This window comes from Pelodiscus sinensis, chromosome 5 (genome assembly GCF_049634645.1).
Source record: "Pelodiscus sinensis isolate JC-2024 chromosome 5, ASM4963464v1, whole genome shotgun sequence".
Lineage (NCBI taxonomy): Eukaryota > Metazoa > Chordata > Testudines > Trionychidae > Pelodiscus > Pelodiscus sinensis.
Window position 1 is genome coordinate 4,529,487 of NC_134715.1, and position 20,109 is coordinate 4,549,595.

Genomic DNA, 20,109 nt, shown 5'->3' on the forward strand with positions numbered 1-20,109 from the left:
TCGGGGGCCACATCTGGCCCCTGGGCCTCATGTTTCCCCCTCCCACTCCTCCCCCGTCAAACCAGACAAGAGCTGGAGAATGGAGGAGGAACTGAGACACCGAGTGATGGGCTGAGCTTGGGCACATCACGTCACTGCTCTGTGCCTCAGTTTCCCTTACCAGTCCAATAGGGATTAAAAATGCTGAGCTCCTTTGTCAAGTGCTTTGAAATCTGGTGCTAGGAAGCACTCAGTAAGAACTAGGTATTGTTGCTAGCACTCGCCATGGTCACAAGGCTGGCTGTGGCAGAGCTGGGACATGAAGCCAGATCTCCTGAGTTTCAGCCCACTGCCTTATCCACAAGAACGTCCTGCTTCTCAAAGGTGAGTGCTCCTGGAACACGCTGTGTGAGCGTTTCTTGGGCAAGAGGCCCTTTGCACACGTGGGCACGTACGTTTGCTATTCTCAGCCGTCCCCGTGTGACTGGGCCTATGCCGAAAACAGGGAGCAGCCCTAACAGCAGCCTCTGCCAGCAAAGTTTTGCCCTTTCCCCTGAATTCTTTGGCTAGTGGCCCTGCTTATCAGTTTCGTCTCAGCTCCCCACCCAGCACTGACACATGGTTATAGTCAAATAAAGTAAAAGTTTATTTAACACAGCTCAGAGATGCAAGTGAGAGCAGGTAGAAATATTGGAAACCAAAAGTTATGAATAAAACACAATCATAACGCACATTCTAAACTTAATTGCTTCACAGCATTTCACAGCCAGGCTGGCTGTGACCCTCCTTCCATAAGACAAAGGCATTGTTATCTTGCTTCCTTGACCAGGAGTTCTCTGCATGTCCTTTGGTTCCCCAGTAATGCCCTAAACATCCTTTGTCTTTAGGCACAAACCAGACACCCCCTACTGTTCCTCGCAGCCTGTGAAATTCCTCTTTGGTGGTTTTCATGATCGTTTCTTCTGCCCGAGGTTCAGTATGAAAATAGATCCAACATTGTCAGGTGTACAAATCATAGCACGCATATGACCATGCAGGGAAATAGACATCTATCATCTCCTGCCTAAAAGGAACATGTCTGAGTTGAGTTACCTCCCTGTGAACTGCCTTCATTTTAAGACCTTACTAACATATTTTCTGTATAGATACCTGACCCCGTAAGTGAGAGCTGTACACACATTTTGCTGTGATTTTCCTAGTCCATTGGTTAAGAGCCCACATGCCCGCTTTGGTGAACTATTCCACACACCCGACTCAGGAATCCCTGTAAAAAAAAAATCCCCATGCATTTCTCTGTCCTCCCTGCCAGCTGACATGCAGAGATCTCTGGGTCACAAGTTTCTTAATTCAAAATACTCATTTCTGCCTCCCTGACTGCATCATAAAACTCACCACAGAGTCCTTCTTCCAAAGGCTGCTATTGACTGGCTTTCATTCCAATTTCTCAGCTCATCGGAACTTCCCATTTCACTGATAAGAAACCCATGTTGCTATAAACACTATGCTCTGATCCAAAGTTAAAAACCCCTTTGTGCTGCAAAGCTGGGGAACTTACAGTGTATTCAGTTGGCTTTGCCATAGGCTTTTTCCTTGCTCGGAGACTAGGATCCCAATCCTACTTGTGGGCTTCCAGCAGCTTTTCTACTTCACTAGCTGTTTTCTAGGATCATCTGTGCTCTTTTCTCTTCCCCGGCACTAGGTTGCAGCATTTGCCTTCCAAGAACGAGAGGCTGGCTCGCCTGGATTTCCAAGAAGTGGATTTTTGACTGGAGATCAAAGATTTTTTTCATAGACGGGAGTTCTCAGCACTAAACAGGATGTGAGATCAGCTTGGAAGCAGAAGGCTAAAGCCTGCCTGGGTATAAGAGCTACTGCTCAGAAAGGGATCGCTGCCTCCCATCAACTGATTAAAAGCCCCCAACTAAACTGTCCTCAGTTCTTCAGCTTTCCAGTGCAGTGGAGATTCTGAATATTAAATCAGTGACTGGCAATTAAAGACAGAGCTTTGTTCTCTATGAAAGGGGCAGTTTTTCAGCTGATCGTTGTACCACAGAATAAGAAGGGAAGTCTCGAGAATGGGGGTGCAATGCACAATAGTTCACAAAGAGAGACAAGGTGGGGAAGGTGATATCTCTCATTGGGCTAACTTCTGTGTCCGCTCAAAAGTTCGTGTCTCCCACCAGTACAACAATCAGCTTACAAACTGGTGTCTTACTCCTGTTTAATTTACTAGTTGGTTTCAAAACCTCCTCTACTGACAACTCAATCAACAGCTCCTCTGATTTGTCACCTAAGAAGAATGGCACAGGGAATCTCCCCCACATCCTCTGTGGTGTGGAGCAATTCAAACATTAATTTAGCTTCTCTGAGACAGCTTTGTCATCTCGGATTACTTCTCTGGAAACACAATTATCCAGTAGTTCCACTGACCGTTTGGCAGGCTTTCGGCTCCTGATGTATTTAAATAAAAATTCCTGTTAATTTTTGTTTCCTTAGCTAGTTGCTCTTCAAATTCTTTCTTGGTCTGTCATATTATTCTTTGATACTTGTCTCGGTTGAGTTTATGCTCCTTTCCATTTTCCTCACTAGGACTTCACTTCCAATTTTTAGAGGCTGACCTTTAGCTTCTAACCATCTCTTTTATTCTGATGTTTAACCATGGTAGATTTTTTTTTTTTTTGGTCCTTTCACTGTATTTTTTTTTTTTTATTTGGGAGTACATTTAGTTTGAACCTCAGTTATGGCGCATGTAAATAGTCTTCATGCAGTTTGCAGGCATTTCACTCTTGTCACTGTTGCTAAGTTTTGTGTCGTTTCCTCTTTTGAACTTAAATGCAATTGTGATTGGTTTCTTTGGCATTTTCTGCCCGCCAAGAATGTTAAATTTAATTACATTATGATTGCTATTACTTCATAGTTCTGCTGTAGTCACCTTTTGACCATATCCTGCGCTCCACTTAGGATTAAAATCAAGAATTGCCTTTCCCCTTGAGGTTCCAGGACAAGCTGCACCAAGAAGTAGTCATTTAACGTGTCGAGAAATTTTACCTCTGCATCCTCCTCTTCTCAGGTGACGTGTACCCAGTCAGTATGAGGACAGTTGAAACCCCCTACAATGATTGCGTGTTCTGTCTTCATAGCCTCTCTAATCTCCTTGAGCATTTCAGAGTCACCATCACCTTCCTGGTCAGGTGGTCGGTAGCATATTCCTACTGCTCGGCTCATTTTTTGAGCATGGAATGTCTATCCATAGAGATTCCGTGGGGATTTGATTCGTTATAGATTTTTACTTTACTTGACTGTGCTTTCTTTCACATAAAGTGCCACTCTCCCACCATTCCTACATGTTTTGTACCCTGCTATTACCACAGCCCCTTGATTATCCTGAGTCCACCAAGTGTCCATGATGCCTGTTATATGAATAGCCTCATTTAAGGCCAGGCACTCTAGATCACTTAGTATGTAGACAGCTGGCATGTCTCTGATGAAACATAGGGAAGCCCTTTCTTCTTGTCTACATTTGGCATCTGAACGTTGAGCCTTTCATCTGCTCTTCATAATGCGCATCAAATATCTCATTCTGAGCCACGGTGAAGAAATTCTTCCAGTCTCCCGACATCCCTAGTGGGAAGAAAAAAAAATGAAACAGCTAGCATATGCTCCCCTGCTGGGCTTCTGCTCCACTTCTGAGGTTCTGTTTCTGGTGTCGTCTTTCCCAAGGATAGTCCCAAAGGCCCTAGCATAGCACTGTGCTGTTCAGACAGAATCCTAAGTCAGCTTTCTGGTGTCCTCAGTGCCTAGATGAGGGGTGGGCAGTAAGGAGCCCACAGGCCAGATGCAGTTCACTAGAATTAGCCGCCGATGGGTTGCAACAACTTTATTTACCTCCGCGTCTACAGGCATGGCCACCTGCAGTTCCCACCGGCTATGGATCACCACCTCCCACCAGGGCCAACTTATCCATTAGACACAGTGCCTAGGGCCCAAGATACTTTTAGGGGCCCACGAAAATGTTTTAATTTCTTTTAAAATCAGAAGATAAAAAATGAACATTTAGGGTCGAAGGAAATGTTTTAATTTTTTTCTCACATCAGAAAAAAATGAAACTTTTAGGGCCCACGAAAATCTATTAAATTTTGCCTAAAACAGAAAAAAAATAAAATGTTGAAGTATTTAAAGTTGTATCAAAAATAATTTTTAATATTGATATTATGGTGGGAGGGGCCCACGAAGGTAAAAGTGCCTATGGCCCACGAAAGTCATAATGTGGCCCTGCTTCCCACGGATCCCATTAGCTGGGGATGGCAATCCACAGCCAATGGGAGATGCAAGTGGCCGGATCTCCATATGCACATGGGCCTTCCATAGGCAGCGTGACAATTAGATGGATTTGTCTCACAGGGTAAAACACTGGCCCCAGGAATTTCCCTTCCTGTAAAAGTGGAATCAGGAGCTAGTAAAAGATGTAGAAAGCTGCTCCCGCTGTTATCGTAGAATGATAGAATTCCAGGGCTGGAAGAGATCTCAGGAGTCATCGAGTCCAACCCCCTGCCCAAAGCAGGACCAACCCCAACTCAATCATCCCAGCCCGGGCTTTGTCAAACAAGGACTTACAAACCTCTAGGGATGGAGATTCCACCTAAGGGTGTTAAAGTGATTAATTTACTAGTAGTGTAGTCGATAGGCACTTCCGTGTTCCGCCTTTGAAATGTACAAGAGCCCTAGCGGGGGCTCTTGTACATTTCAAAGTTGGAACACCACATGGAGTCCAGGGCCGCCGGGAAGTCCCACTGACTCCTGACTCCATGCTGCACTTCCACTTTGAAATGCACAAGAGCCCCCACTGGGGACTCTTGTACATTTCAAAGCTGGCATGCCATGTGGAGCCCAGAATCAGCTAGGATTCCCCAGCTAACCCTGGGCTCCGCATAGCATTTCAAAGTGGCTTGGAGCCCCGGATCAGCTGGGTACTCCCCAGCTGACCCCAGGCTCCACATGGCGCTGCCGCTTTGAAGTACCCCTTTTTTCCCCTCCTCTTGCTGCCTCTATTTGCTTATCGGATAGTCAGCTAGTCCTAAATTCCACCCCCTCCATAGGCAATACTTCCAATGCTTCACCACTGTATAGTGAAATAGTTTTTCCTAATATCCAGCCTAGACCTCCCCCACTGTAACTTGGGACCATTGCTCCTCGTTCTGCCATCTGTCACCCCTGAGAACAGCCTCTCTCCACCCCCTTTGGAACCCCCCTTTCTGGGAATTGAAGGCTGTTCTCAAATCCCCCCTCGCTCTTATCTTCTGCAGACTAAATATGCCCAGTTCCCTCCACTTCTCCTCATCTTACTTACTAGTCTTTCCTGTATACCACTTATGACTGCAGTAAGGAACTCTTACCTTTTCTCATGAATGGAGACACACTGTGGTCCATAGCCCAGGTTGGCATCATTTCATAGTTGGTAGTAGGATTCTTCTTCATCTCCTGGAAGGATGTGTGGTGGAGGATTTTATCCACCACTTCCTTCTTCAGCTCCTTTCCCAGAAACTTGATCACCTTCTCTGTTTCACGCTTTGGATCCTGCCAAGAGAAAGACCCTCAGGTGGTGAGGCATGATGAGGGGTAACATATCACTGAGTACAAGTTTTCCTAGCCACTCTCGGATGTGTTGGTAGAACATGACCGCTCTCTTTTGTATTCACTTGGGACCTGATCCAGAGACCAAAGTAGTTTGTGGAGGAGGCCTCTGATGAGCAAAGACCAGTTCTTTTAATGGGCGACACCTCACAATAACCAGTGATTTCAAGAGCCCAGAAAAAAAGCAAAGATCCCCAAAGGCTTGCTATCCCTTATAACTATCTTCCGGCAGAACACTCCATTTATCACGTGGGCTGCTACATAGTTCTGAAAGCAGAGGGTACAAACTCACAGCAGCAGGTGAGAGAGGAGGGGGAAAAAATGTCAAACCTCATTGTAAATATGAAAAGTAAGTTGCTTTCATTTGAAATCTCACTAGAAGAGCACTAAGTAAGCTTCTCATGTTTTAGCACAGGCAGCCCTATGAAACAGCCACCCCTTTAAAGGAGGAGACAGCAGCTAGCTGAAACCTTTAAACCAAAGTCTCACCAGCCCTAAACTCTCACCTCAGCTAAGCTGTAGCCCTGCTATATAATCCCATGGATCCATCCCTTACTGCTTTTAGACAGACAGCTTCCTCTATGTACTTTTTCACTCTTTTGGGTGTATTTTTACTCCTCTTAAAACACCCGCCCATCTTGCTTCCTCCAGCCACAAGGAAATAAGGGTCCCTTGCCCAGTGCTTTTTTTTGTGACATTTCACACTGGGACGGTGTACCGGCACCTAGTTTCCCATCTTCCCTTGAATGGGATTCCCCTCTGGTGTACTGCCACCTATTTCCTGGGGTGGTGTGGCTCGGGACATGTGGCACGGCTTTCTTTCTTTCTTTCTTTCTTTCTTTCTTTTCCCAACAACTTTGACACTGGAGTACTGGCCCCTTTCCCCTTACAAAAAAAGCACTGCCCTTACCAACACACCACCCCAAATCCAAAGCAAGCAAAGACAGAACAAACCTACCAAGTAATATTAATCAGTTTCTTGCTCTTCAATTAGAAGCCACAGCTGTGGCTTTCTCTGAGCACCAGGTGGTGCTGTGGAAAGGTATAAATAACAGTCCTTAGACACACACACGCACCCCTTCTCTTTCATGTGGAGTCTGGGTGGGTAGCCATATGGCTACTGTAGCTGCTTCTAGTTCCAGTGAGAGCTCAATCAAAATGCCTTGCCTTAAGGGAAGAATAGCCAAAGAATTCTCTACACAAAGAAAATAACCAGCCAAGCTATGCAGGTAAAACTCTGTATACACACTCCACTCCCAGACTTGCCCCACGTGGCTTCTTCTGCGAGATTATGAAGCCAGCTCTGCAGTTTGCAGCTGAATGGTTTGACTTCTTCCTGCCTTTGAATGTTATCGCTCCCTCAAGGCCTTTAACACCCCTTAGCAGATCTACCCCCTAGATTTCTCAGCTCTCTGTGGAGGTTTACTGTGTCCACAGCAGCTTTAGCTCCCATATAGATTTCAGCTGCACCCCTCCCCCACATTATGGGTGTGGTTCTACAACTGCCAGCCATCTATCTCTGGTTCCCAAACGGGGTTCTGCATGGGGGTACACAGAGATCTTCTGGGGGTATCTCAACTCATCTCAATATTCAGGCTACATAAAAGGCACCAGGGAAGTCAATACGAAGTAAAGGTTCATACTGACAAACTGGGAAAGTTTGCTGATTCTTGGGAATGGCGTGTGGTGACACGTCTGTGGTTTCATGACAGGCTTTTGTAAGCACTTAGTTCCCAAGGGAGGTGAAACTTGGGGTAGGCAAGACAAATCCTGAAAGGGGGACAGGAGTCTGGAAAGGTTGAGAACCAGGGATCTAGCACCTTATGTCCGTGTCTGAATAGGAGGGGGGGTTTCTGGAGAGCCTGCTCTCTGAATTGAGTGTGTCTGAAACTCTTGCCTTACGCGACCGATGCAGAGCGGGACAGACGTAAGCTCCCCTGACGCCCTTCTTGTGCTTAGTCACAAAACTTCCCTCTGTTCACCCTAGGAGCTTCAGAGAGTGTAATCTGCGGTTGCTGTGCGGCCGAGTGCAAAGATGTGAGACAGGGCAATGCCTAAGGATGGCTCTGCCATGCATTAAAGGTCCATTAGGCCCCCCCAATATCGCACTGGCTCTGGTGAAGCCTGGTGCCCCTTTGCTCTTTGTTTGTACTTTGGGTGTGAAAAAGAAAGGGCAGGGGAAGAAAAGCCCCTGTTAATTGATTGCCATCAGGGCCAGGACGTGTGCATGTGGCGGGGGGACTTGTGTTACCGAGAGGAGAGAGATGGAGACTCCATCGCCTCCTAGTTCCACCTCCGCTTGGTGTTGGTGGGGGCACAAAAGGGAGTGTGAACAGACACGCGCAACTGGTCAGGAGGGGCACCGGCCACATGACTGGTTCCCACCGCCGCCCCTGGGCCAGGGAAGAGCTGAGACAACCCCCACTCTGCCCCAGGCCCAGTCTGTCCTCTCCTCGGCTCCACCCCCGCCTCTCCTCTTCCTCCAAGCTCCCCACCCACAGCGACGTGGCCCAGGAGGGGCGGGTCAGGTGCCAGCAGCAGGGCGACCCTCCTTCCCGCCCTCACCAGCAGCGACGGGGGCGGGGAAAGGAGCAACGCAGCCCTCGCTCGCTCTGCTCCCCCCAGCCGTGGGGCTCCGCTTCCTGCCAATGAATTGTGGGGAGCCGTCCCACCCCCTTCCCTGAGCAACGCACCCGGGATGCAGTGATCTGGGAGGTGTTGCTCCTCTTCTACTGCTGCTAGGGAGTGCGGAGGAGGGGACAACCCCTGCTGCGGGCACCAGGCCCCTGCCCGGCCCCTGAGTCGCTGCTGGCCCCTTGCCTCTCCTGCCCATGGCATTTGTGCCTCTCCACAGCACCCCGTGTACAGACCAGACTAAAATCAGGTCTGGGGAAAGGCCTCCCTGGCATCCCTGCTTTCTAAACCACCGGGACTAGAACCGCCAAGCCGTTTAGGGATCGTTTACTCCGTTATCATAAAACACCAAGGTTCAAATGAACCCTTGCTGGAGTCCGCCGATTCCACTGGCATTTCGGTGGGTGGCAGCTGCAGGAGGGAAGCGTGAGGCTGAACTAGCTGCCTGAGGTCTGCCCTGAACGTGCTGCTTACCGGACTGCTGGGTTACTAGTCCCGCTGCATGTCAGTGTGCCTCAAAGCCAAATGCAAAGTGTGTTCCCCTAATACAGGCAACTGCAGAGCCACCCCTCCACGCCTAGCGAAGCCAGCGCTGCAAACGGCCACGCAGGAGAAGAAGGCTGGCTGGGTTTCTGGACTGGGACAGAGGAGATGTTCAACTCCTAGGTCTGGCACAGATTCCCTCTAGGCAGATCCATCTGCCAGTTGCTGAGTTTAATAGGTGTACGGGGCGTTGTGAGTTCACACCTGTTGCTGAGTGGGATGGGTTCAGATAGGACAGTGAGTGGAGCCCTACACACACCTAGATAGAGAAAGGAGGCATTTGGAGCGGGGTCCCCTGACAATCTGCTCATCCCTTCCCCTCCTCACCTCTTTCATGTCCTCGTAGAACAGGAACAGAATTCGATAGTCCTTCTTCTTCTCCCACCAGCCTTTGACGTGATCGTACCAGGATCCGTAAGCCACTGCAGCCAGATTGAACCACGCAAGCAAGAAGGGGAGAGAGACAGTCATAGCAGGTCCTGGTTCTAAGAGCCTCCCAGTTCTGCACCCAATGGCTGAACCAGGCTGGATGGAACTGAGGGCCATGTGGTTTGTGGATTCATTATGCACTCTTTCTTCAACATCCAGCTGGGATTTTTACAGGCATCTAAGGGTAGGTCTGCGCTGTGATTTAAAAACCTGGGGCACTGAGTCTCAGAGCCTGGATCAGCTGCCTCAGGTGCCTGGGGCTGACCACGCAGGGCTAAAAATAGCGGTGTAGACATTCAGACTGTTTGGAGCCCAGACTCCAAGACCTGCTTGGGTTGCCTAGGGCTCCTGCTTGGGTTGCCAGTTTTGTCTGGCCAGATTTCTGGAAATTTCATCACATGACGTCCTCTTTCCTTCCAGATTAACCTCCCATCCGTGGAGACTCCAGAACAAAAAAGCTAAAGTGGCAGAGAAGGGTTTTGGGGGGGAGGATTAATACAAAGTTCACTCACAAGTTAGGTAACATGCTTGCTCTGCATTGTCCGGCTGGGTGTTCTGTCCAGTTAGATTGTGTAGTCTGGGGAGGAGCCGCGTGACTGTGTGAGAGCCGCGCGGCTGTGTGTGTGCGCACGGTGTCTGCGCGGCGCCGTCGGGCCCCGTGGCAATGCCAGCGTGAAAGAACCCTTACTATTTTGGCCTTAACCGTGCTTTGCAAACTCCTCTGAGTAACATGTCAATGTTCTGGTGGGTTTGGATTCCTGGCTCCAGACCTGAAACTGAAACGTTTGGGCTCTGTTCCTGATGGGGAGGCTTGTGAGGACATAGTCTGATAAGACTGATTTCTATAACAGTGGCCTCGTGGGATCCTCTCGTGCTACACACATTGAGACAGAGCCTCAGCCCCCAGGGATAAGAGGGGAATGAAGTCACTGAGTGGTGATTAAACCAAGGTCACCCAGGGAGGTGAAGTGTCTTGCCTAAGGTCACTCAGCAGCTCAGTGGCAGAGCTGGGACTAGAACTTGCCTTAGTCCTATGCCAGTGCCCTCACCACTGCACCACATTGCTGTGGCTTAATGTGGCCTCCCTGCCCATAGGAACTTGCTGTTCTTTCAGGCTCGTGCCAGGGGATATCCTTGACATGGGACCCTTTACAGCCCAACGGAATAACGTCCCTGGATTCGTGCCCAGGATGTGATAGGTGAATCTCTTTTCTGTTGTTTACGTTCCTCTGCCGCACCTGTTGCTGTGGTTTCTCAGTGGCTGCGCCTACCTTTCCCAGCCATGAACGTCTGCAGGAACTCGTTCCAGGTGCCAGGGTCTGGATGCATCTTTGCCATCAGGTAGAAATGATAATAAGAGACAGCCACATCCTTGGCGTTTCGGGCCACGTAGATCATCTGCGGGACAGAGAAGGGACCGCAGGGCAGTCTGAATTAGCAGGGGCTGAAGGGACAGAAACCTGCCTAGATCTGGAAGGGAGTCTCTCTGCCCCAGCACAAACACCATCCCTGCGCACACGGCAGATGAATTTTGGGGAGGCTGCCTTTCTGACGTGTCAGGTGCTGGATGCTGCTGGAAGGCAGCTGCAGGAGTAGGTGGGCTGCCCCAGTGCTTCCTTGCCAAGTCTCTCTTGGGAGGTTGGAACTGGTTACCTTGCAGTCCTGCTCCCAGAAGGAGACGGGGAGGAGCTGAACTGGGAGGTGGGTCTTCACTATTCGAGCCGATGGCAGCGTGGCCAGCTGCTCCGTGCCTGGAAAATACACCAGGGGTTAAAGGAATCATCTGGAACACCTTAAATCGACAGCCTGTGCTCACCGGGGAATGAGTCAGCACCCCCTGCCGCTTCCTTCCATGGTGTTCAGAGGGAGGGAAGGGCAGGTACCTGCGCTCCCCAGCCTAGCTCTCACGTTGTGGGCCGCTTTCCAGTGCACTCGAGTCTTAGATCAACTCCACTGATTTGCAAAAGCGGCGAGGAGTCCTGTGGCACCTTACTGATTGGGTCCTTGCAGGCGCCAGTCTAAATGTATCTTCTCTTTAACTCCCATCCCGGGGCCCACAGCAGCACTTGCTTCTCGGACCTTGCCCGCCCCCTCTGCTCAGAGGTGAAAGGAAGCGGGGACACACCAGGGCGCAGCTACAGCAGGAGCAGGCTGAGCTGTGGCAAAAGCCAGAAGGAAGCTCTGGAAAGAGCTGACAGGGACCGGGCTGCGATAGGACCGTCCCTGTAAGAAATTGGTTACTTCCCCCCCTGCCTCTGCTCATGTAGCTCTGGTTTCCACCAAACAGTCCTGCAACCGTGGTGGTGCAGCTTGCTCTCTCGGCAACTGCTGCTGTCTGGGATGGCTTTCCTGCCTCTTTCCACTTCCTTCGAGAGGCCTCTGTCCTAGCCGATCTTGGCCTTGCTGATGACTCTTTAGTTAAGCACTAGCAGGGAGGCCGTGGATTCCCCACCTTTTTGAGAACCGAGGCCTACCACGGATGATTTGGGCATGCTAGGTCTTGCTTCCACAGAGAGAGATGGACTAGATGGCCTCTCAAAGTGCCTTCCAGCCCAACATTTCTATGATTAGTGGTAGTAAAAGGAAAGAGAGACCCTGGTCTCCTATTTACTTGAGAGCATCTGTTTGTCTGTCTGTCTGTCTGTCTGTCTGTCTCTGCTTTTGTCTCTTTAGTCAAGATCTCCTCCTAAATGGTAAGAGCTAGAACCACCAAATTTGGTATGCGGCCCTAACTTAACGCAAGGTCAGGGTTTGGTTGTGCCAGGACAACGGGATATGCCCAGAAAACCGTACTGAAAAGAGACAAAATCATGAGGCAGATGAAAGGGGCTCACTGGGAGCCATCCCCTGTCTGCGACTGCCCCAGCCCTAAGCCTTCCACCCCCTCAGACATCCTTTACGGAAGTTGGGAGGGCTGCATTGCTTCCCTCCCCCCCTCCACCCCCGATTTCTAAGGGGCCATTGTTGGCTGTTCCCCTTTGTCAGTGAGCAAGGGGAAAGTGCCCTGTTTGCTGCATTCCTCACACGGGTTGGGGCAGATGAACTATGTACTTTGTTCTTGCTCCCTGGTTTTGAAATATACAATCATTTAAATAAAGTGCGTACGTTTTCCTTTGATTTAACAAAATGTAAATGAGTCAAGGACCCGAGCAATGCTGGGTAAATGTGCTACTTTTATATAGCACTGCCAGTGCGGGACAGTGCTTCCCAGATATCAGAGTCTCTGAGCTTAAGACGGGCAGGGACTTGGGCTAGGGTAAGGAACAAAAGTAGCATGACTGCCCTTTACTCCATGTCATGAGACTCCCAGAGCGTTGCGTTCTTTAAGATCTGCCCCTAATGCTGCCCCGTTTCACTGAGTTTCTGGCTTCCAGAAGCAGGACACAGTGCACACGAGGATCACAACTTTTTTTGACGGCGTTTGTGCTTTGGTATGATGACTAAGCAGGAAATAAATGAGTTTTTAAGACAGGTTTCGGAGGAGAGCTGGGACAATGTCATGCTGACTGGGTCAGGGAAGTCAACGTTTAATCCTGTAGAGCCGGTAGGTGTCTGGGTTGGGTATAAGATTGCCAACCTGGAAATATTTAAAAACCAGACACGCTAGCAGGAATGCTGGAATCTTGCCTGCCTGCCACCTCCTCCTGAGGCTCCACCCCCATCCACTCCGCTCCTTTTCCCCCCACCTTCCTGCCACTCACTACTTTCCCCCTCCCACCTCCCTGCCTAGGTCAGGAGGAACTCACCCGCAAAGCCGTGGCTGAGAGCTGCAGCTGCTTGATACTGGTAGGAGGCAGCCCCGGCTGAGTAGGGGCTAGTGTTGGTAATGACCTGGCACTCCTTGCATTTCTCACCTGCAGTAACTGGACATTGGGTGTCCAGTCTATAGATACACTTTTTGACTGGACTTTCTGGTAAAAAATTGGGCACCTGGCCACCCGATTTGGTCAAAGACACGCTAAAACCAGCTGCATTGTTCTTGAGTGTGAGTTCCACACGGTATTAGAATCAGCCCAGAGCCAGCATCCCTACTTCTCCTCCTACCATGGCTCCTATGGGAGGAGACTTTTGCATTTGTCTGATCTTGCGTATTACTCTTACCACTTATTAATCCAGGGCAGCTCATTTCCATGAAAGGGACTCGATTGAAAATTGCATCCCGTTTGCATTTCTCCTCGTCCCCGTCATTGTAGATCATGTCCACAATTTCACTGATCCAGGTGGTGCCTGGAAAGTAGATCGAAAGGCAACATTTCAAAAATAAGTGCATGCTGTCTTCTACTGTGGGGGAGGAGGGGTGTACAAAATTGGGGTCTTCCTCCCTCCCCACAATATTTATATACATGCTTATCGTGACTTGCCTGATTTGGGATAGGTGGAGATGAGAAGGTCGTCTGGCCTGGCCTGGAATGCGTCCACCTGGGCCCACTTCTCCACAAAATAGGAATAGAGAGGGATTCCATGGATACTCCCTAATTCCTGCCTTTGTGCATTTTCCATTATGGAAGGGCTGAGTTATGGTGAAGAAAAAACGGGTTAAATGGCTTTCATTATTTGCCTGATACCTATATGGAAGACATTCCTACCCTCAGGGAACTAACCCTGGTTTCCAAGCAGTGGGGCGGAGGAAGTCAAATCCTGTTGTCGTTAGGGATATAAAATCCCATTTAAAAAGTTAACCTGAAACATGCAATGCAGTGGGTCTGGCCAGGCTGGAGCAGCTCCCCACCTGCAGCGTGGCATGGTGGGCCCAGCCAGGCCGAGTCTGCCACTGCATGGGCGGGGGCTTCTCAAGCCAGGGTGCCATGGGTGGGGAGCCACTCCAGCCTGCTGATTAACCACTTACCCAGTAAGGGTGAGGTTTTGCAGGTACTGGTTAACTGACCTGCGTTTTCATTAGTGTCTCTTACATAAATCAATGTACTTTGCCAAACCAAAAAACAAAACCAAACTCAACAGAATTTTATTAGAGAAGAGTTAAGATTGGAAATGTTCCACTAGAGCCCAGTGTAGCCTTTGCTTTTATTTCAAGTGAGTTTTGTAAGGGAGTATTATACCAGCATGGGTTTGGCTCTAACTGCTAAAGTTTTGAGCTTACCAGAGTAAAAGTGACCTCTCTTATGTGCTTTATGCTTACCTATGCGTAACGGCATTCTATACAGACCTATGCACACATCACAAATGTTAGGGTTGCCAGTTGGTTTCAACAAAAATCCCAGACACACTTGACATTACATCACAATCGACATTCTATCGTATTTAGAAAATACCGGACACTTCTATTTTCTCAATTTGTTTCCCAAGCAGAAAGCTCAAATACTAGACTCTTCAGTTCAAAACCAGACACCTCGCAATCCTACAAATAGCTATACTCAGAACTACCACAGTGCTAGGGGCTCTCCTGGATCCATCATCAGTACAGGGATGGTACCTGTTGGAGTTTCCCAAAGGGAGCTCAGTTTTCCTCATCTAGGGATCCTCGTTTATAATGTGATTCTGACTGTTCTTCATTAGCATTTTTGAGAATATTGCACTTTGCAGTTAGGGCGTGTGTTAGGAAAAAGTGATTACCTGGTATCTTGTAAACAAAAAAGTACTTTTCCTGTTAATGTTTTACAAACTTATCCATTGGCACATCTTTCCCTGTAATCTTAGGCATTGGATTATTCTTTGGCCACTTACTTATGTCAGAATTCCTCAACACTCTGGCCTAGTATAGCAAAGCTAAAATCTTGCCAGTTTCCATCTACAGGCCTTGCATTTCAACCCAACTTACATGTGTGTCTAATACATGAATGTTCCCTCTACCTACAGCTCAGTCTTATGCTTCTATAATTCTACTGTTGAATTCTATTTAGCATACAATGGTCATATGCAAGATTGCATGTTAGTTATAATACCACATAATAAAAGAATGATAAATTAAATCATTGGCTACGCCCAGACCAACATGACTTGTGCTTTGCAAAAACCCAGATGCTTTAAAACCATAGGCGTGTTCATGTTCTGGGAGAGGAACAGCCTGTTTTTTCAGTGCCCATTTAATCTTTCCTCATTCATTATCATGCTACCCAATTTACAACACCCACATATTACTAACTGCCTTCTGGGTTGGTTCCAGAATGCACCTCTGCTCTTCCACAAACTCATGATTTTACATACTGTTTCTTAACAGGCAGGATGTTCCAGTGGTTAGGGTTCTGGCTGAGACTCGGGAGATCGGGTTTAATTCTCTGCCACACACCTCTTGTGTGATCTCAGGCAGCTCACTTAGCCTCTCTAGTGCCTGCCTTCTGTAAAAGGAGGAGAATAGTGCTGATCTACCTCATGAGGTGTTAGATTGAGAAGTGCTCAGAACCCTATGGTAGTGAGATCCATAGAAGCACCTAGCTACGAAATGCATGTACGTTTTGTAAGGATTATGGTCTCAAGGTACATTCTATTATGAAAAAATGGATAGAATTCTGACCGCATGGTGTGTGAGGGCATCAGAAGAATATTTATAATGCCTAGAATTTGAATGAGTGTTCTGGCCGTTATGAAACGTTAATTTAACAGTATTGGGGGTACATTTTTCTTGTGTTTTAAAAAGGATGCATTTTTAAGTGGTTAATGCAACATGCTTGGGTTATAATATGTCAAATGAATCACTGGAATAGAAGAGAGGCTGTTAGAAACGGAGGATCCTCACAATGTCACTTTTGTGCCCTCAGTAAGATTTTCAGGAGTATCATGCAGCTAAAGCCCAGTTAAAAAATGTTACATTTGTGAAATGAATATTACCACTCGTTGTTCCCACCCAGTCTTCATTACTACAAAACCAAATAGTCACATCCGTCAGCTTTCAAAATCACACAAGGGAAAAGAGAGTAAATAGACTCAACCGAGCATATAAGCACTGGCTCATTAGAAATAAGATAGAATTTAAAAACCAATGGATGCAAATTATCGGCAAATTACTTTAACTGGGCCACAACATTAGCAAGCAAAAAGCCATCTGGAATGGACTAAACACATCATCAAATTTATTTCCAGCCTGTCGGAGGTTTTAATTCCGGAAAGGCAAAGTGATACCGTGGCTACATAAACTCTACTAAGATCCTCTTGAGCGTCCCTCTCGGTAGACTTGCTTGATTAAAAAATGAAATGTAAACTTTTAGACTCCCCAAAAAAGTCTTTATTTAATTCTGGGTATCTTGGATGTTTTGAGATTCCAGATGAAGAAAGAGAGGCTGGAATGTTGCATTTTTCACACCATTCCTACAGGTATAATCAGAGCAGAGGACCTTCCTCTAAATCCCAAAGCTTTCACCAGAAAACAACAACAAATGCCTTCTGTCTGGATAATTCCCCATGCTCTCCTCTCTACACTGCTGCTGGAAAATTGTGTGAGAAGACCTGGGATCTTTCTCAGCATGATGTATTCTATGCTGTTTATGGTTCCATCTCTCTACCCCATTTAACATCTGAGATTGAATTTTAGACTGGCAGACTTTAAAGATCCACTCCAAAATCCACTAGTTTGATAAGATTCTTTCCATTGCAGGAGGAACCTGGACTAACAATACAACACTACAAACGAGCTGGCTTCTTTTTGTCTCTGTCCATCTTTTACTTCATTTTTAAGGGGATAATACGCACTTTAACAAAGTGTTGCAGACTCCAAAAAGAACAAGTTGCAGAGTTTAACTCTCTGAAAAGCAAGTGTCTACAATACATTAGAAATAGATCTTACCGTGTTCTTTTTGTAGAGGATCTCTCTCCCTTTCAGACCAGCTTCACCTCTCTCCTATAAAAGCCAGAGTCACTGGTTTTATTATTGCTAATTAGCAATCTAAGAAATGCTGAATTGTGCAATCTGGGTTAATAGAGAGAACCTTTTTGATGCTGAAGGAATTAACCCTTGCTGCTTGACTGGTTTCCTTGCATTGTCATTTTGGGCCTTTGTGCAATATCAACCCCAGGCATTCAAAAATCAGGTTATCAGACTGGTTTACAATCATGATGTAAGAAAATTGGAATCTTTCTATTTGCCTTCTGGAGTTTGTTTTTAGTATTTTGGGTCCACTCAGACCCAAGCTTTGCAGTCATGAAGGTTAGAAACTTTTTTTTAAATGAAAACTGAGCGACCATAATTCCTAGAAAGGTCAAATATGGCACGACTCAGGATAAAACTAAGCGCAATGCTATTCTCCCCAACAGATTGCTTAGGGGGAAAACACCTATTCAATGAGATTTGCACGTGCAAAAAGCAAGGCCAAGCCACACACTGTGTTGTACTATCAAAACGAGTGTGGGATTCAGGAATGGCCAAGAGGGGGCTCTCGATTTCAGGAAAGCTAAGTGCATTTCCCAGTTGGAACACGCTGAGTGATTCTTGGACGGGAGTGCTGTTGCGCTTCGGGGAACTGCTCTGTTAATTAGTCTGTGTCAGAGCCGAGCCAGCGTGCAGTCAAGCAGATCACCATTTTAAGGGCTTGCACAGTGCGCACAGAATGGATCAGACACACACACTTTCTTCTGCCCAGGTCCTAAAGGGGATCGAGGACACCTCTCAGAGAAGCAAAAATAAGCCCTGGTGTGAATGAAAATGCAAACCTATCCCGCCCTCTCTCTGTCTGTGCAGTATAATACCTGGATTTCAGGGGCCTTCCACAGGTTTAATTTCAGGGAAACCCCTCTGCTGCTTATTTCCTAGGGTTGATCCTTCTCTTGCAGTAGCTCTGAGTTTCTTCAGATCCAAGTCTCCCTTTTTTACCCCCCTTTTAGGCCTCAACAAGGTTAACAAACTATTTATTGACTTTTCACTTCCTGGTTCCACCCTGGATTTTGTTTAAAGGGCCAAAGGCTAAATGAAACCAGCTGTAGCCGGATACTTTCCCTCTTGTCCTTGGGCGCCCATCTCCCATGGAGCACCTGTCGAGTGCCTCCATCTAGCTTGGCATTGTGCTGCATACGTATCGCTTTCAAGTCTTGGCCCGGCCGTTTCCTTGCAACCTTTGTCTTGCACGCAATTCTGGAACAGCAGGAAACGGGGAGGGATTGAATTGAAGATGGTGGCTTCTGGCTTTAAAAAAATCGATGGCCAGGTCTACACTAGGGGTTAAGTTCGAATCAAGATAGGCAATTCCAGCTACGTTAATTGCATAGGTGGAATCAATGCACCTCAATTTGAACTTTGGCACCGTCTCCACAGTGGGAGGTTGCTGGGAGAAACGCTCCCATCATCTTCCCTTACTCCTTGTGAGGAGTAGGAGTACTAGTGCCAGCAAGGGTGCCCTCAGCATTTGATTTAGCAGGTCTTCACTAGACCCGCTAAATTGAATGCCAGAAGATTGATCCACACATAAATGTAGACGTGTCCTTAGACTCCATAGCTATGGGCTGAGGAAGATGACTATGCTGGAAAGAAAACTCCTCAACACCCATCAGTGACTAATGTACACTCCACACACACAGACAGCTGGGAAATGGCATAACTCTCTCTGGTGGTTAACCACAACCTTTGAAAGAATGAGTGTGTCCCTTGTGAGCCCCCATAGTCTCTGTCCCCTGCCATGGGCGGCGAGTTATATGGGCCCATGGTCTCCAGGAATATTTGGCCTAGGGCCTGGCTCTCTCACTGTTCGGGGCTGGGTCTTTCCTCCAGCCCTGCCCTGGCACCCCTGTGCACCTCCCCTGAGCATCCCCTGGCCCATCCTGCTGCCCCCAAGTGCCTCCCCAGAGCAGCCCTGCCCACCCTGGACAGCAAGCGGCTGCCTCCTGCAGCTCTGCACTGTGCTCCCTTGCTGGCCAGTGCCGGCTGGAAGGGTCTGGTGCTGGGGCAGGCTGAGGTGGCTGCTTTGGAGGGAGGAGGTGCATGGCAGCCCCCTGGCAGGCAACTCTGAGTGTGTGTGGGGCGGGGGGGGCTTAGCCTGGCTGGACCTCCTGAGCAGCAGCTTGGATGAGTGTCATGCCAGGGGAAGGGGGAAGAGAGGGGACCCCTCCTCCAGAGCTCGCTGCTGTTGTCGGGGAGAGGGCTGGGGGGCGTCGTCTCTGCCCCAGAGAAGCCTGCCTGCTGCACCCCAAACTCCCATCCTCGCCCCAGCCCAGAGTCCATACCCCAACCCCCTTCCTGCACCCAAACTCCCTCCCAGAGGGGTGGGACATGCACCTGTTCTGGGCACTGCCAGAAATTATACAAACCTGCCGCCCCTGTTCCCAGCCGTACTCCGGGAGGGGTCTGGACCGCTCCTCCGGCAGGGCACCGCACGGTGAGGCGAGGGAACGGGTTGTCTGAGGCTGAAGCCTCGCTCCGCGGCTCTTGGCTCTGAGGCTTGTTTCCAATGGCTTGCAGTGAGTGCTGCCTGTAGCCCTTCCCTCCCCACTGCCCCGTGTCCCTTGAACACAGTGAGCCTGCCCCCCGGAGCAGGGATCCCTGCTGCTGCCCAGCCTCCCTGTACGCCAGGCTGCTGCTGAGGCCCACACAGGACCCCCCGACGTGGATGGGGGCAGGCCCCCGGGAAAGCAAGAGCCAGGTTACGTGCAGTACATCAGGTAGCCACTAGGTGTCTCTGCCTGCTGCGTGGAGCTCCGGATGGGGCGACTGGTACCCAGCAGCAACGCTAGCCATGGCGTAGGGGTGCTCCGTGGCAGGCGCCCCCTGGCTGAGGCAGGCTGGGAAAGGGGGACAGGCTCCCAACAGGAGGGGGGTGTTGCCCAAATCACCATTTACCACAGGCAGCTCGCAGAGGGTCGCGGCCCCGCCTCCCGCTCTCTGGGACCCTCCTTTGCACAGAGCAGCGCCTGACCTGGACAGACCCTGGGGGGCTGGGGAGCCCGCCCCCTCTGGGAACGTCTCCACACGCAGGCCCATCGCCGCGCCTGGCGAGAGAGGCCCTCGCCTGCTTCCCA

The 20,109-nt window shown here is 48.9% G+C and overlaps 3 protein-coding genes across 3 annotated transcripts in view; 1 reads left to right on the forward strand and 2 right to left on the reverse strand.

The window, feature by feature from the left end:
- Positions 1 to 1,661, reverse strand: part of LOC102459338 (sulfotransferase 1 family member D1-like) — a 37,608-nt gene extending 35,947 nt beyond the window's left edge. The window contains exon 1 of the mRNA XM_075929303.1: positions 1,535 to 1,661. Within this exon, the coding sequence (XP_075785418.1) occupies positions 1,535 to 1,558 (24 nt within the window). The 5' untranslated portion in view covers positions 1,559 to 1,661. The remainder of the gene's footprint in view (positions 1 to 1,534) is intronic.
- The window catches only part of LOC142829495 (uncharacterized), a 151,382-nt gene that overhangs the window by 96,468 nt on the left and 34,805 nt on the right, over positions 1 to 20,109 (forward strand). The window contains exon 3 of the mRNA XM_075929175.1: positions 9,176 to 9,263. The gene's annotated coding sequence lies outside the window, so the exon portion shown is untranslated. The remainder of the gene's footprint in view (positions 1 to 9,175; positions 9,264 to 20,109) is intronic.
- Positions 602 to 19,148, reverse strand: LOC102444463 (sulfotransferase 1 family member D1-like). Its single transcript, XM_014574735.3, has 9 exons — positions 17,851 to 19,148; positions 16,952 to 17,005; positions 13,578 to 13,726; positions 13,318 to 13,443; positions 10,870 to 10,967; positions 10,488 to 10,614; positions 9,115 to 9,209; positions 5,373 to 5,553; positions 602 to 3,600 (listed from the first exon to the last, which is right to left on the reverse strand). Exons 3-9 carry the CDS (start codon positions 13,714 to 13,716, stop codon positions 3,494 to 3,496), a joined length of 873 nt encoding a protein of 290 aa, XP_014430221.1. The 5' UTR covers positions 13,717 to 13,726; positions 16,952 to 17,005; positions 17,851 to 19,148; the 3' UTR covers positions 602 to 3,493.